The sequence below is a fragment of the Drosophila santomea genome, chromosome 3R, assembly GCF_016746245.2.
Source record: "Drosophila santomea strain STO CAGO 1482 chromosome 3R, Prin_Dsan_1.1, whole genome shotgun sequence".
Classification (NCBI taxonomy): domain Eukaryota; kingdom Metazoa; phylum Arthropoda; class Insecta; order Diptera; family Drosophilidae; genus Drosophila; species Drosophila santomea.
The window spans coordinates 894,616-911,909 of NC_053019.2; the positions used below are offsets into that span (position 1 = coordinate 894,616).

General features: G+C 41.7%; 3 protein-coding genes across 4 annotated transcripts; 1 reads left to right on the top strand and 2 right to left on the bottom strand.

The window, feature by feature from the left end:
• Nucleotides 1-5,047: 5,047 nt before the first annotated feature.
• LOC120451572 (peroxisome proliferator-activated receptor gamma coactivator 1-alpha) lies at nucleotides 5,048-12,130 on the bottom strand. The gene is made up of 7 exons (XM_039635383.2): nucleotides 11,758-12,130; nucleotides 9,302-9,420; nucleotides 9,143-9,248; nucleotides 8,256-9,068; nucleotides 6,370-8,198; nucleotides 6,165-6,310; nucleotides 5,048-6,105 (listed from the first exon to the last, which is right to left on the bottom strand). The coding sequence occupies exons 2-7, from the start codon at nucleotides 9,397-9,399 to the stop codon at nucleotides 5,906-5,908; spliced, it is 3,192 nt and encodes a 1,063-aa protein (XP_039491317.1). The 5' UTR covers nucleotides 9,400-9,420; nucleotides 11,758-12,130; the 3' UTR covers nucleotides 5,048-5,905.
• On the top strand, nucleotides 9,487-11,863 carry LOC120451573. Of its 2 annotated transcripts, XR_005616395.1 has the most exons (3): nucleotides 9,487-10,538; nucleotides 11,230-11,635; nucleotides 11,696-11,863. XR_005616395.1 is itself a non-coding variant. In XM_039635384.1 (2 exons), exons 1-2 carry the CDS (start codon nucleotides 9,583-9,585, stop codon nucleotides 11,718-11,720), a joined length of 981 nt encoding a protein of 326 aa, XP_039491318.1. In that variant the 5' UTR covers nucleotides 9,488-9,582; the 3' UTR covers nucleotides 11,721-11,746. The 2 variants fall into 2 exon arrangements, 1 of the variants encoding a protein (XP_039491318.1); XM_039635384.1 differs by lacking the exon at nucleotides 11,230-11,635 and having other exon boundaries at nucleotides 9,488-10,538; nucleotides 11,696-11,746.
• A 1,116-nt stretch (nucleotides 12,131-13,246) lies between the features above and the next one.
• On the bottom strand, nucleotides 13,247-17,240 carry LOC120452474 (eukaryotic translation initiation factor 3 subunit A). The gene is made up of 4 exons (XM_039636714.2): nucleotides 17,048-17,240; nucleotides 15,864-16,948; nucleotides 13,560-15,807; nucleotides 13,247-13,500 (listed from the first exon to the last, which is right to left on the bottom strand). Exons 1-4 carry the CDS (start codon nucleotides 17,094-17,096, stop codon nucleotides 13,451-13,453), a joined length of 3,432 nt encoding a protein of 1,143 aa, XP_039492648.1. The 5' UTR covers nucleotides 17,097-17,240; the 3' UTR covers nucleotides 13,247-13,450.
• Nucleotides 17,241-17,294: the final 54 nt, after the last annotated feature.

The following is a 17,294-nucleotide window of genomic DNA, read 5'->3' on the forward strand; positions in this document are numbered from 1 at the left end:
TCTGCCCGTTACATTATTTTTTAACGATTCGAATGTACCCTTTTACTCTACGAGTAACGGGTATTATCACAGAAGTCAAACCAACGAATACATTGTTCTCGCAAGGCTAATATTCTGAAGATAAATAATTATACCCGTTACTCGTCAGTGTTGGGACAGGTACGCTATATTTTTACCTAGGTAAGGTACAAGGTTTTTTCAAAAATAAGTACCTAGGTAAGGTAAAAGGTTTTCAAATTTTTCTGTACCTAGGTAAAGATAAAAGGTTAAAACAAGTATACGAATTTTTAAATTTTTTATTCGGTACTTTTTAAAATTAAAATAACAATTCATATTTCTTTCTTCAAATAATTACCGAACGCAAATTTTTTTGTTCAGATACCTGGCTTGAGCTTTGGAAACAGAAGAAATTTGCTCGCTTAGGCTCTGATGATTTATTCTCTTCCTTTTTTGCCACTTTTGATTTCATGGCCTCATATGACGCATAGCTGTTTGGATGCACCCTCTACAAAAAAGTATTAATAGAATAAAATATTTTTAAAACTTCATAACATTTAATTTTGTGACGGAATTTTAATTTTGGCGAAATATTGTATGTGCGTATGTAAAAATGAATGGCTACTTCAATATATATTATCAATATTTTGGCGCCAATTATTGTATGTGCGTATGTAAAATTGAATGGCTACATCAATATATATATTCAATATTTTGGCGCCAATTATTGTATGTAGAAATGAATGGCTACATCAATATATATTATCAATATTTTGGCGCCAATTATTGTATGTGCGTATGTAGAAATGAACGGCTACATCAATATATATTATCAATATTTTGGCGCCAATTATAGTATGTGCGTATGTAAAAATGAATGGCTACATCGATATATATATTCAATATTTTGGCGCCAATTATTGTATGTAGAAATGAATGGCTACATCAATATATATTATCAATATTTTGGCGCCAATTATTGTATGTGCGTATGTAGAAATGAATGGCTACATCAATATATATTATCAATATTTTGGCGCCAATTATAGTATGTGCGTATGTAAAAATGAATGGCTACATCAATGTATATCATCCATTTCCAATAAATATTGATGTAGCCATTCATTTTTGATTTGGTATAAGAAAACGTCGACACATCAAAGCACAATTTTTATATTTTCTAAATTAAATGCGCTTTTATTTACAAAATCATTTTTTTCCATGTGCGTATGTATGTACATATGTATAAATACACATTTCGCGCATAAAATATTTTCCGAGAAAATACCCATAACAAAATTTGATTTTCTCAATAAAATGTTAATTTAAAAAGTATAAACGAACTTTTATATCTTGAAGCACAGAACTTATACTTATTTTCATTTACTTTACTTCACTTTTAACTTGCACAGAAATACACACGTATGAACATATAATATATTTATACTATACTTGCCTTTCCAGTCGAATTTTCGTCGAATTTAATCGCTTTATTTACACACAAATGACATCTGGCTTAAAAAATTGGCCATTTAAAACAAAAGGTAGTTCCTTTTTTTTGAGCTTTCTTTTACGGACATTTTTCGTCTCTTATGGACAGTTTTGGGTTCTTTCACAAATTGTTAAGGTATGATCAAATATGAGTGTTTGATTTAAGCTAATAATAACCGAACATCATTTGCGTGGAAAATTGTGCAATTAGAATCGAAACATAAATAATTTCCTATGGTGGAATCAGCTTATTTTTATTATTGTGGAGTTTGATTATTTTGTTCAAAGGAAAATGATCAAAAAGTCTATTTAGTAATAAATAAAACTAACACAAATATTTCAGTACCTTTTTACCTAGCTTACCTAATTCTCTAGGTATACAAAAATTGGTACCTAGGTAAGGTAAAAGGTAGCATAATATTTGTATACCTAGGAAAGGTAAAAGATACCACAAAATGGTACCTAGGTATGTACCTAGGTACAAGTATCTAGGTACTCCACAACGCTGTTACTCGTAGAGTAAAAGGGTATACTAGATTCGTTGAAAAGTATGTAACAGGCAGAAGGAAGCGTTTCCGACCATATAAAGTATATATATTCTTGATCAGGATCAATAGTCAAGTCGATCTGGCCATGTCAGTCTGTCCGTCCGTCCGTCTGTCCGTCTGTCTGTCTGTCCGTCCGTATGAACGCTGAGATCTCAGGAACTACAAAAGCTAGAAAGTTTAGATTAGGCATACAGACTCCAGAGACATAGACGCAGCGCAAGTTTGTCGATTCATGTAGCCACGCCCACTCTAACGCCCACAAACCGCCCAAAACTGCCACGCTCACACTTTTGAAAAATGTTTTGATATTTTTTCATTTTTGTATTGGTCTTGTAAATTTCTATCGATTTGCCAAAAAACGTTTTGCCACGCCCACTCTAACGCCCACAAACCGCCCGAAGCTGCCACGCCCACACTTTTGAAAAATGTTTAGATATTTTTTCATTTTTGTATTAGTATTGTAAATTTCTATTGATTTGCCAAAACACTTTTTGCCACGCCCACTCTAACGCCCACAAACCGCCCGAAGCTGCCACGCCCACACTTTTGAAAAATGTTTAGATATTTTTTCATTTTTGTATTAGTCTTGTAAATTTCTATCGATTTGCCAAAAAACTTTTTGCCACGCCCACTCCAACGCCCACAAACCGCCAAAAACTGTCAGTGTTGAAGACTTCGCACTTCTACTAGCTGAGTAATGGGTATCAGATAGTCGGGGAACTCGACTATAGCGTTCTCTCTTGTTTTATATCTGTCTTAAGCTGGTCCGAAATTACGCTTACAACATTATGGCGGTCCTGACATTATAAAATATTTAAATATACCGGCTCTTTTCAAAATAGCACTCGTTTTAATTTATCCGTGCTTAATGATCAGTGTTACACGAACTATTTAATCGTTACAAATTCCAGCGTGCACATTATCCTAAGCAGTTTTATAGTTTCGTCATTAGCGCCAAACACCTTCTTACGCTTCCTTGCTGTTTTTTTTAAACAACATATTTTACGTTTCCTCATTCCAACGCGGTGTCAAAGTCGGATTTAAAATTTTGTCGCACTCTAAACGAAGGCCCACTGCTTAACGATCTTCAACGTGTTAAGCCTGTCTGTTCCGCTACGTTGTTCCGCTCCTTTTTACCTTATTTATAAACGGCTTAGTAATAAAACGTTCGCTTGTACTTATGTAGGCAGACAATGTCTGTAGTATAAGGAAATTTTTTGTCATTCGGACTTACAATCCGATCTAGATAGCTTTCAAATATGCTGCCGTATTAACGTACCAAGACTGGTACGAATGGCTCCAAGTGTAAAGTCTTGTCAACACACAAAACACGCGGGTGCTCTTTGGACAGAATAACACAGGTTGATGATCTTAGTGTTCTTCTGGACATTTTTCAGATCATATTTTGTATTTTTTCATTAAGGCACACCCCTGTGCTTGGTTTTATAGAAAGGTTGTCAAAGGAATTTAATGATCCTCACGTGACCAAAGTGTATAGTTCATCTGTTTGGAGGCCACAATACGGAGTTGAGGCAATACCGCATTGATGCGGTTTAAAAGAAATTCGGCTTAAGGCGCCTTAATTGGGATGCAAACCTTATACTACCTCCTTATTTCAGTAGACTTATGTTAATTTATTTACCTTCCCTAGCCAACCGTAAAACAATGCTTGAACAGTCTTTATTTGTAACTTCGCGGTGAAGTTGCTAGTCCCGACTTGGTTAGTCGGCTAAACTCCTCGGATTCTAGTTGGTTTACTAAAATTCTGAGATGCGTGACTTCTACAGTGTTAAGTTCCGACTATAATGATATATATTTAAATCTGACTCTCTGTCGCTCTTAACGCGATCATAACTATTGAAAAGAGAGTTTGGAGAGTCAGCAGGTTCAAAGGCAAATAACGAGACAAGTCGAACTTTGGACCGGGCCAACTGTAAAATCGTGGACTTTGGATCCGGAGACTGGAGAACAAAGGGATGAACCGTTAGAGGAGGCCTATTTAAACAGGCCGAACGCTGGAAGCGGGACAGTCAAGGAGAACAGGTGTACAAGTCAACAACGTTAGAACGAAGTCAGCAGAGGAGCTACAGCCGTGGTAGTCAACAAGGAGCAAGATCGCTACGTCAAGACGTTCGGGACGAGACAAGTCTCCGAATTGAGACGCAGGTAGCTGAGGTCCAGTACGACGAAGCACTAGTAGCTCAGAGGCACCCAACAGGCGAAGCCACACTAAGGAGGGCACAGGATAAGCGGCGGGGATTGTGGTCTCAGCCCAAGTTCGTTACACTTTTTTAACACATAATTAGATCTCACTTATATTTCTATATTTATTTTCTTTCTTTTCTGTTTCCTATATCGCGTCTATTTTCACGCGAATCGAGCCGAACGATACACAAAGGCGTCTCTCAGTCGGTGGGGCGGAAGCTTTAAAAATATAAAATATAAAAAACAATCAATTTTAAGGCTGCTTTCAAATTCCTTAGTTTAATCAAATCATGACTGGTTTTAAAAAGAGTTGAGGCATTACGTTCACCGTACGATAAATAGCATAATGAAATATACTGCCAAAAAATATCCGTGTAATAGGAAAGTAGCTGGCTTTAATATGCAAATAAGGACGAGTATAATTTATATCTCAAATATAATTTCCTTATTTTAAAAGGGGTAGCCAATAATTGTTTAAACGTGATTTGGGTAAAATTTATCGGATCGATACTCTGGCGGCTCCCGTATAGTCTTGACTTGCCAGAAATAAACAACAGACCGCTATTGACAAGTTCCCAGACTATCAGCTAAGTGTTACTGTGAACTGCTAGTGGGAAGAGTGTGAACGAGAAATTTTAACATTTTTCTGCCATATCGACCGAAATTGTAATAAAAAAAAATTATCTAAATCAAAATAAAATTTTAAATGACTATATGTTGGTGTTAGAGTGGGCGTGGCCAAAATGTTTCCGGCATATCGATATAAATTGGAAAGGCAAATATTAAAATGATAAAATTGCAACACATTTTTCTCGTTTGGTTAATTGTTTTAAAAAAAATAATTATATTGTTTTCCTTGTATATTTTCAACTTAATAATCCAATGAAATTGTAACAGGGTACTTTCAAAGTCAGTGCTTGGACATACAATTGTTAGATTTCCAGAATAAAATTTGAAAAGAGAAACAAGCCTAACTAATAATTTCAAAGATACATTTTAAAGTATTTATAATAGCTTTAGTGGAGCTTCTGTATTTGATGTATTGCTATTCAAAAATTAGGGAGTAAATTAAAAGTACGTACAAAATAGGCTCTTTACAAACTAATATCAAGGTTTAGTTATCAACAGTTAAATTTGTGGCCAACGCAAGCTGCATGCGCGTTTTTTCTCTTTCTCTCAAAATACATAGTTCGTATACACATTTTGTAGGCTTAATGAATTTGAGTTGTAATTATTGTTGTGGTGGCTGGTCGTTTTAAGTTTCATTTTTTTAATTGTTTGATAGATTATTACAAAGCTTTTATGAGTGGATTTATTTCTATTGATCTTCTGCTAACTTATATGCTTTAAATGACTTTGTATGCATTACGCGGTTATCACAATTCAATTTTCTTTGCAATTCTTGTTGTGAGGTTTACTTCACGGTAATTACAAGTATCCTAATGTACATTGCAATAGTTTTATTGCTTTCAATACATCGCCGCTCTGCCAACTGTTTTAAAATAAATTATGAATTGTAATCAGGCGTTTCAGGTTTTTAGATAGAAAATTCTAAAATTGGTCTACAATTGTGCAAGGATAGTGGTGTTGAATGCTTGTAACATACTTCAATTTAACAAAAAAAAAAATAAAAATACGATATTAAGCAGGTTTCTGCCAAGATGTCATATCTGACTGTGGCCGTGTGGTACAGAATCTGTATCTGATGGTGCATCAAGCGTAGATTTAGCTGCTGGTGACTTGCCAGCGTTTAACTTTGCTTTTACCTTAAGTAACAAAGCTTCGAAAGAGTCTTCGGCTACTTTCGGTGCTGGTGTTTCCTTGGGAAACACGTATGAGTTGTAATTATTAATGCCAGCATTATCTATGAGACAAATTAGATAAAAACGTACATAAAATTATGCTAAAAGTATTACAACTCACCCAAGTCAGCGTAAGATGCACGACAGAAAGCTCGTCTCCCTCCAAAACTTATGTCGTACATGTTTATTTGCGAGTCCCTATGACTCGTGTCAATTGCCGTGAATGCGTCCTGCGCTCTATCGTACGTAACGAACCCGTACTTCATTCTAAAATAAAATGTTTTAAATACTAATTTTAAATAATATTGGAAGCTTTCTTTTTGTACCCATTTTCCTTGTAGTGTATTGTTATTTGTTTAATGCTTCCATAGGGTAGAAATTTTCGACGCAGCATTTCCTTTGTGGTTTCTTGTTCAATGCGACCGACGTAGACGATTCGCCGCTCCTCAACGGCCGGTTGCGACACGTTACGATCTACAAATCCACGCCGATTGTTGTTATAGAGGGAGGTGTTGTTAGGGTAGCGTGTATCAGACTTTGAGCGCGAACGGCACCGTGAGTGCTGCAATTTTCTATGCGGACTACGGCTGCGGCTGCGTTCGCGATCGCTTTTCTCGGAGCATGACGAGCAAATACTGCCCCGCTTTTGGTTTTTGGATCTACGCTTGTTGTAACTGGTGCGGCGCTGTTTACGCTTGTACTTGCCATTCTCAGAGTAAGATGAACAGCTTACCGAGCTGCGATGACGTTGAGTGCTACGAGAAGAATAACCGCCGATTCCAATACTGCTTCCCCCACACGTTGCTGCTACATCTAAGTTACGCAGCTGTTCAATCGAATCGCATCGTGACCGAGATCTGTATGACATCAAGCTGCTGCAGTCGGAGGAAGAGTCACTCGAAGAAGATGACATATTTGAACCCGAACCATGCGTCCGTCGCTTGCGGTAATTCCGTCGCGTACGCTCTCGAGACTGTCGCTTTGGTGGCAGTGTCAATAGGGGAAATTCAGGTTTCAGATCAGTTTGTATTGCAATGCTCACAAGAGTTTTCCGAACCCGATCCTTGGGTAAGTGCATGATGACCATGTCCTCGCCATGCTGAACATTTTTATCAGCTGAAGACATATCTTGTGTTGCGTTGGACTGTATCGTTGAGAGAGTAGTATTACTGGTTTGCCTTACAACCTCGCTTTGAATGCTGGCTATTAGGGAGTTGCTGACGTCCTTATTGGCATCTTGACCGTTGGAGATGTTGTACAGCAAAACTGATGACTTTAAGAGAGAGCGAGGGGAGGCCTTGCTTAATTGATTGGGCGGTATCGTTATGTCTGTATTACAACTAACTGAAACTATTATAATCTCCTCATATTCCGGGTGAAGTTTGTTGCTGAGTGGCGTTATCTCTGTGCCGGCATCCTCAGTTTCCATGCAATAGGTGTCCTTTACAATATCCTTAAGTGGCGGCAGCTTCGTTACGCGTGGCACCTTGGTTGATACTCGGGAATCGATTATCTTTAGCTGTTGGGCACGTTTCATCTCTAACATACGCAGCACCTTGTTCTTGGCCACGGTAATGGGATCCATGGGCAAAGAAGATTGCTCTGCGGTGGGGCATTTAAGGCTGTTTACAATGTTGACTATTTCCGCTTTTTTTGGCGATGGCGTTGGTTTTAAAGGGGAAGGAGCAATGCGTTTGCTAGCAACTTCTACTTTCGCCTGCTTGGGCGGAGTTGGTTTAGGATTTACAGCGCCAACACCGCCACAACGACGCTGTTTGTACTCTTCTAAATTTAGCTTTCGCTTTGCTGGTGGTGGCAACGTTAGGGTTGTGGTCGGAGGGGTTGAGTGTGCTGGAGGTTTTGCCGAACACTCCGATATTGCGGCGTCCCTCTCCTGCTTCAGAAGTGAAAGATTTTTTCCACCCAAACCGATACCCGTACATTGAGTATTTTTAACTGGCGGCTGCTTGTTGCTCATAGCCTCGTTTCCTTTTTTTGTTGTCGCCTTAGCTGGCTTGAACAAAGAGGGAGTTCCAACCTTACGTTTAAGAAAATCGCACTGCTTTTTATTAGGCACCAGGCAAATATTTGTATGCTTCGGTTTGCTTAAGGCTGGGACCGCAGGTTGATGTGTTTCCAGTGGTTCGGGTTTATCCTATATTGAGTACTGTTATAAAGAATTTTTTAAACTAGTATTGGACTTAGGACTTACCTCTTTGATATTAGATGTTACCTTTTTTGTAGACCTCGGACTCCAGGAGGGATCGGCTTTTACATTGTCTACAAAGCATAAGTCATCGGAAGTTTGGGGCACTTTTGCTGGCTTATCTTTTGCCCAGATAGCTTTATTCGTATCGATTACATCGACAGTTTCAACGTCAATAATCGAGTCAGAGTCATAATCGGAATCGCGAGGATTAGAGGAATGGCGTTTTGCCATTATTGTGGCAACGGGTGAGGTAAGAACTAGGGGAACTTCTGCTGAAGTGTTAAATCTAGTATATTCCTGTGCTTGCAGAGATTCTTTTATGCGACAGGCGTTTAAATTCTCAGCAAAATCGTCTTTGGTAATAAAGTCAGCCAGGTCAAAGTTATTAACATCAATATTTAGCCCTAAAGCGTCTACTTCGGAGATGATAGGGTTAGTACTGAGCGTACGTCCCTTGCTCTCACAAGAGCTCTGCAAGTTGACAATGTTGTTGTGGACAGCGAGCAAGCTTGGGTTTTTTTCTTCGTTAACAATGTCATATTCATCTTCGTAATCGCTGGAGTGCGATTCATAATCACCAATCGAAGAGCTGTCTGTGCGAGTTCGAAATGTGGACTGGCTTTGGTTGTCCTCCTCCTCTGTCAGACCGTCGATTTCAATATCTTCTTTGTCAAACTCCATAATGGCGCTGATCTGGCGCTGCTTCTCATAGGACACCTCGACCTCGCTTTCGGCGATGGCCCGATAGACCTGGGCATTGAGCACATTTGCATCGTGGTCGCTGAGCTCCTGTTCCACGAAGTCATTGTAGATCAGCTATTCAAAGAAATAATTGAAATAATACCGGTCGAGTCTGTGTTCACTTTAATGCAACTCGAGCCAAAACCTACCAGATTCTTTCTGTGTTGCTGATCCTCCTCCCGGTTATGGCTGAGCAGTGACTCGTCTGTGGGCGCGATGGGTAGGATGCCACTAAGTGTATCTGTCAGTTGCAGTCTGAAAGGTTTTGCATTAGTTTTTAGTACATTTTTGTAATGACAATCACATACTCATCATTAGAGGACCAGAAATTCGGCTCAGACTCGTATTTGGTATAGTTTCCCTCGAAGGGATCTTCCTGGAATACATTTAGCATTCTAGAATCCATTTTGCGTCAAAAGTAAATTAACTGCAAATAAATAAACTCGGTTAATAAGGGTGTTCCAAAAAACAAAAGCAAACAACGTTGTCTTTTCGTTATCAATCCACATATATATGCTTTTAATAGCAAAACGTCAGATACAATTAAATTGAAAAATCAAATTCAAACCATATAATAAAAAAAACAGAAATGCCAAAAAAAGTGATCACAAGGCGTCAACGCAAAGCTGCAGAGTTCAGACTAAAGGCCAACGAAGAAGCAAATGAGAATAATGCGCCCAGGATCAAAGGAGACACGCCGATTTCCTTAATCCCACGTTCGACTAATTTACCTAACGTAAAAGTAGCATACCCAAAGAAAGAAGATAAATGTATCTCCTTGACGACTTTAGATGTAAAGGATGAGAAGCCCAAAACTCCATCTTCAGAACAACCGTTTGGCGAATCTAAAGAGGGCATTAAGCGCTGTGATGCTCTGCAAAAAATTCGGTTAACTAGTCACAAGAAAACTTTTTTGTCGGAGGTAAAAAAGAAGGCTTTGAATTCGGAACAATTCGAAAATACAAGTTCATCCGAATTTACTACACTGCTTCCAAGGATAAACAATAAAGCGACCCCTAAAACTCAAAACTCTAGAGTGCCGTTGATGTCCAAAATTTGCGAACAAATTAAGACGCATTTGCACTCTGTTTTGCCATCACGAAACCTCGGTCCAAAACCCCGAATCCCGGCGGAAAAAGTAGCAGAGCACAGTCCAGATTTGCAGTTTACACGAAAAGTTTTTAATAGCTCGGAGGATATATTTAAAACTGGTGGAGACTACGACCACAAAGTAGCATGCTTCAAGTCAGCTGAGCTTCCCAAAGATCCAGGACCGCCTATGAAGGTTTTCGGAAACGCCGGTTTCATCGTCCTTACTGGCACCAATGCTCAGTTGGCTTTACAGCTCGGCGAACTTGCGACCAGAGGCGTTGGTGTACAATCATGTATACGTCTGCCAAACGAAATGATGGACAAGGTGGAGCAACAGCTCGGTAAACTGGAAAAGGAGCGCGAAAAAATCCTCAATAAAATGCATAACAAACATGCAACACTTGCACAAGGACTAGCTCAGCGAGAGAAAAAACAAAGCAATACTATAAAAATGTAAATAAAACATATTACTTAATACTAAAATCTTTAATAAGGGACGGAGACGTTAGAACCAAAGCCTAAAACACGTTTTATCAGTAATTTAAATGAAGCACTTAAGCACGATTTCTCCAAAACTAATGTAATATAATGACTCATCGATTCACACGCTGCACAATAAGTACCCTTTATCTATGTACGTGTAAGTCAAATTGTTCTTCTACTTTTACCTCCTTGGGACCTTCAATTATTTCCGCAATATGTATGTATTTACATTTTTTATAAATCAATTAAACCAACACAAAAACGGTATAGAAAACATGTAGGGTTGGAAAAGGTTGGCAATATATTCAAAAGTTGTTTCTTTATATTTTCCTGGTTGTTCTTGCTTAAAACTATTATGGGAAGAAGCGTTTAAAGAAGCTTTTAATTTAAGATCAATCTTTATTTAGGTGACGGCAAAGTTGTGCGAAAGGCGATTTTATGGGACGCTATATCAAAAATCTGCTAGAGAAATAACCGAATTAACGTTTCTGGATTTCTGGGACGTCTCAAACACTATTGTATTCCACCTAGATATCCTCGTCAAACGACTTTCCGATTAATAGGATCAATTATTTTAAATCTTTAGTTACAACGGTCGATTTTTGCATCTCAATGAATTATTGGTAACATATTAAAAGCCTTATTACTTTTATCTTACTAGGTTCGGAGAAGAAAAAAAACTTAAAAACCACTTTAATGGGTGCATGCCTAGACTGACAAATTATCAACACGCCCTGTTAGTATAGTATACCCTTTACTGTGCGAGGTACGGGATTGAAATATGAAATTTTTGCGCCTTGCTGAATACTTGATTTAGAGAAATCTTCAGGAATTGACCTGAACTTAAAACACAATAGTTTCAGGCAAAGACTTCGAGAGCCAACAATAACAAACATTCTCACACACCGATGACGATGGAAATAAAGCAGTAGCAGCACATGTTTGCCCCAACCACGTGTATGTGTATGTGAGCCCGCGTTGGCGAGTGTGCGTGCAAATGCCGCCACGCCATGTGCTTTTGATTTTGTTTCTGGGCGAACAGCAATCGAATTGAATACTAAACGCAGGTTTAACATATCACTTTTCACAACTTGGCAATTTTTTTTGAAAAGCCTTTTTCCCCATAGCTCAGCGGATTCGCTATCCAATTAGCAATGAGCAAACTGTGGAACGCGCCGAGTAATGCTACCTTCTTAACTTCCTCCGTGGTTCCGGATCTTATTCTCATAAAGGGCTTTTCTAGCCAAACGCTTGATCCTATTGTTGCCGCCGTCTGTTTGTCCGCCTGCTTTAACCTCACATGTTGAGCGCCGCGTCTGCGGCACTAGCACATGCACAACTCCGGGCCTCAAAAGGACTTATTCGGCCGGCAGTCCAACCGGGTGTTTCTGTTCCGCCCGAGATTCACGATCACCCGCCGTTCAAGGTGAGTCAACGTAAATGCACTCCAAAACACCCCGCAATAACTTTATCTCATGAGCTCGGAATAGCACATTGCCCAAAATTTGTTCACGTGGACCGAGATTCGCGGCAGCGGCGCAGATAGTGTGACCAGGTGCTCGCTCAGCGAAGAACCCACGAGGCAATGGCATCACTGCCTATTTAAGAAAAAATACTAGTTAAGTGTGCAATTGAAAGCGCGTAATCAAATTATTGTGGCAAATTTATAAAAAAATTTATATATAAATTAAATTAATAAAACAGTGTAAAGCCAAGATAGAACTTAAAAATTGTTTAATATTTTGTTATATGTTTAGAAAATTAAATTCGTTGAAAAGTATGTAAGGGGCAGAAGGAAGCATATAAGGTATATATATTCTTGATCATGATCAATAGCCAAGTCGATCTGGCCATGTCCGTCTGTCCGTACGAATATCGAGATCTCAGGAACTATAAAAGCTAGAAAAATTCAGCATGCAGAATCCAGTGACATAGACGAAGCGCAAGCTTGTTGACCCAAGTTGCCACGCCCACTCTATCGCCCACACATTGCACAAAACTGCCACACTTAAAAAAATGTTTTGATGTTTTCATTTTTTATTAGTGTTGCAAATTTCTATCGACTTGCAGAAAAGTTTTTTGCTACGCCCACTCTAACGCCCACAAACCGCCCAAAACGGTCAGTGTAGAAATTTCTCTTCGCACTTCCACTACCTAAGTAACGGGTATCTGATAGTCGACTATAGCGTTCTCTCTTGTTTTTTTTTTATAAATTTATAAAAATAATTATAATGAAAAATTATGTAAAGATAAAATTTAAATATTTTGCATTGATACATTTATGAACAATAAAATTTTAGTTTACATAATTTATAAATTTTTTTCTTAAGCTTACTACACTCAAATTTTTAAATTGCAGTAGTAAAATTCTACTGTCTTGTTTCCTATATTGAGCATCTCAGCAAACAGTTGTAAAAAACCGATCCCTACAGAAAGCATGCGACAAATTGCAGACTCTATACTAAAAGTGTATTGATTTTTTAATTGAACCAAAAAACCCACCGAGATTTTTGGATTCTGCAGGTTCTAATTGGAAAAATGTCACGAAGAAAGCACAATACATATTTAATCTAACTGTTAGTTTGCCCTATAGGACAAAATGGAATTGAGGTTGATATACGTCAATTGAATAGTAGAATGTTAAACTTAACTTAGACTGTTGGGGAAAAGAAGTTGGATTTGTTAGAACATAGTTATTTTATTCAAAAGTACTTTAATAAGTATCGGTCCTACAACCAAGTCAATTCTTACTATCTGGCACAAGCTTTGGATAGATATAATATACCGGCCGAGTAAGCTTTATACCAATAAAGTACAAGTCGGATAAAATAAAAACTTATTGGGAATATTATGTTGGGTATATACGACATTATCGATAATTATTAACGACGCTTTACGCTGGTCCACTCGCCATCATCGGCAGCTTTGTTTTCTGAAAGATATAACGCATAAATAAAAACGTTAATTTGTATTGCAGTTAATATTACTCACCCTTTTCCTGGGGTTGATCGCGTTTAGCTGCGGGCTTCTCCTCGCGGGCCGCAGGAGTCGTACGCCAGTTGCCTCCTCCACCGATACTGACTGCTTCTTTAGGAGCAGGGCCGCGCTGATCGCTACGAGTCTCGCGCACATCTCGGTCGCGCCTCTCACCACCAGCTGTGCGACGGTTTTCCCGATCAGCGTGGCGTGGAGCGTCTCGCCAGTTTCCTCCAGTTTCACGCTGAGGCTCTTCGGTACGACGTGGCCCGTCGTTGCGGCGAAATCCACTGCGCTCATCGTCACGATCCCGGCGAGGACCATCGTCACGTTCACGGCGAAGTCCATCATCCCTATCGCGACGAGCCCCATCATTACGGAAGTCGCGGTCACGTTCCCCACCACGCCGCCACTTGTCATCGCGCGATTGTGGAGCGCCACTGTCTTTGGGAGCAGCAGCACGCTGTGAATCTGGCTCTCGTCGCACACGCCATGAGGAGTCCGCTCCCTCGTTGTCCTTGCGGTCACGGTCACTGCCTCGTTCAATGCGTTCTCCACCACGCTCGATTCGGTCTCCTCCGCGCTCCATACGGTCTCCGCGCTCGATACGGTCTCCTCCGCGCTCGACGCCACGCTCGTTGTTGACCGTAGGCGCACCACGCCGCCACTCTCCGGATCCGCCAGAAGGTGCGCTGGGACGGTCACCGCCACGTGGACGCCATGTGTCACGCTCCTTTTCAGTGCGTTCACGTTCTGAAGCCAACTCCCTGGCCAGGCGTTCTCGATCTTCCTTAATTTTACGCTCGGCTTCCTCCTCCTTTGCACGCTGCTTTTCGTATTGAGCGCGACGCTTTTCGTCCTCAGCCTCACGTTCCAAACGGCGTGCTTCTGCTGCGGCGCGCTCTTCGGCAGCCTGTGCCAAACGAATTTCCTCCTCCTTGCGAAGACGCTCCTCCTCTTTTTCGCGAAGGAAGGCCTGTCGGCGCTCCTCACGGCGTCGAATAATGCGATCGGCCAAGCGCTTTTTGCGCTCTGCCTCCAGAGCAGCCTCAAACTTTTTGAGCTTTTCGACATAGAGGGAGGCACGTTCTTTTTTAAGAGCGTCAAGAAATTCATCCCGGTCCGGATACATGCGCTTAAGACGCTCCTGCTGGCCGACGGCATCCTTCCGTTCGGCAATGGCATTCTCGATGCGCGTCTTCTCGGTTGCTTCCCAAAACTCCTTGTCCTTAACCTGCTTTTCGGCCAAGTATTTTTCGAAAAGCGGAATCTCCTCCAGGCGCTTGGCGCGCTCGAAGTAGTCGATTTTCTTCTCCTGTGACTTGAGTTTTGATTGCAGTTCCTTCGCCTCGCGCTGAAGTTCCTCGCTTTCCCGCTTGGCGATCTGCTCGGCGTCCAACTTTTTAATGCCTTCTTCATCTAGCTTGGAAAGCATCTTTTTGCCATGAGCAGTCTGAGAGATTTGCTGAACTTTCTCCTTGAGACTCTTCTCCCGGATAGCTTGGATTTCGTTTTGATGGCGCTTGCGCTCCCGTTCTTCTTGCTCCTGCTCGAGCCGCTTCTGTTCGGCCAGTTTGGCCTTGCGCGATTCCTCCTCCTGACGACGGGCCTCTTCCTCTTCACGGGCATTATTCTGCTTCTCGATGTACTCCTTCCTGTCCTCGATGATTTTCTGACGCTGAAGAATACGCTGGTGCTCGCGATCCTTGATCTCATGATAGTGGTTTACCATTTGGGTGCGGAGCTTGGCCCGCTGGTCCCGTTCACGGTTTGGATAGACGATTGAAACTGCCCGTGTCAGAACAGTAGACATATTCACCAACTGTGAGCGAATCTGTTCCGAGGGCATCGATTGCAAAGCGGGCCCGTCGGGACGGTATTCACGTTGACTCTCGGTCAAATCAGTGCCAAAATAGATACTGTTTTTTTGGTGGTCGATGCGAATCTGCATGTCATTGTGACGTACGGACTCGACCAGCAGTTTTTCCAATTCAAAAATGTTGCAGAAGCTGGCCAGCTGCATGAGACGCTGGAACTCAATGCTCTCATAAACTTGAGAGATCTGCCGAATCAGACGCATGATAGTCACGTCCTTTAGCGACTGAATGTAAGGAGTGAGCAAGGCGTTTTCGGGGCCGTTCTCAATGAAGTCCACGATAGACTGAATACGCTTGCACAAATTCAGTGGGTTGAAATCCACCTCCAACCAGTTGTATAGGTTGCGAAAGTCCTCAGATACGAGTTGAGGAACATTCAAGCGCACCTGTTTTAATGTGTAAGGATTACTCGTAAGACATTACTATATTGTGTGATTCTTACCACTTCACGAATAAGTGAGACTCGGGTTGGCGGTTGCGGCAGGCCCAGAAGCACGGCCAACTTCTGCGCCTTTTCCAGGGGGCTCTTGTCCGCCTCGATGAACCTGTCGAACTCTGGATGGGCCGAAGGCAACGGAATAGAAAGAGTGGCCAGGAGAACGTGGGCAGCCATACGCTGCAGGTCGTCCTTTGTCAGGTTCTTCTTCAGCTCGCGCGTCAGTTGAAAGAGTTTCAGCAGGGCTGCAGCGTGGAACAACTGGTTGCCAGCCTTGCTGAAGACCATGGCTAATTTTTGGTAATAGTTGGCCATTGTTTTGGGTACGGGTGTCTTTTTGGATAAAGCCATCAGGCCGTGGATATCCTCGATTGCCCTGTAGGCCTCTTGCCACAGCTCCATCTGAATGGCCGAGTCAAGAAGATACAATCTGGTGTCCAAGCATAGCTGCTGAGTTTCCACCTTGTTGATCGAGACACCGGTGGTCTGGTTGCTGCTCTTGCAGATGTCTTCCAAGTGTTTGCGCAACTTGTCGCACAAGCGTCGAAACTCGCTCTTGCGGTTGTACTTGAGGCAGAAATGGAAGGCCATGCGGGCGATGTCGTGGTACAACGCCTCGCAATGTGTGTTTACACGCAGAAGCTCTAGACACTGGCAGTAGGACTCCCACAGGAACTTGACCCACGGGAGCAGAATAGTGCGGTCGGAGCGGTCCTGAGCGTCCTCGCCGCACACTGCGCTCATCAGGATGCTCTCGGGCGTGGCAATGTTGTCCAGGTCATCCAGCTCCAAGACAGCAACGGCCGCCGAGGACTGGGCTTGGGCGGCCTCCGTATGCTCTTCAGCCATCTTTAGATAGCCGCGGATCACATTTTCCAGAGAGTTTACGTTCACCAGCTGGAACATGTTCCGGTACTGGAAGAGACCCTCCTTGGCAATGTGCGACTTCTTGAGTTCCACGCAAAGGTACAGGTACTTGAACATGAGCGGTTCGATGACCGTCTCCGAATAGGCGTAGTTCCATCGCTTGTTCCGGAAAACTTCCTGTAGCGTGTCCAGTGCCCTTAGCGGCTTTCCAACCTCGATGAACTCTGCGACGAAGAGAGTGGCGTTGAGTAAAGAGAACGCTCGATTTGAGGAGCCAAAAGTTTCTCTTCAGACACCGCATGGAAAAATTGCAGCACACTCACCATTAGCCCTTTTGAGGGCGTTTTCCGGGCGTTGCGTGTAACGGGCCATTTCCGATGACTTTACTTACTTGCGGCGGCACTTCAAGTTGATTTTGGTAGCAGGTCTAGACCGTTCTAAAACCTGTAGCTGCTAAATATTGTAAAAATCCTCGGCTCGCCTACGTGTGGCTGCGGAATTCATGCAAAATGGCCGATTTGACGGCACGCAGGGCTGCACCTGGCTGCGTTATCGATAGTGCAGGTCGAT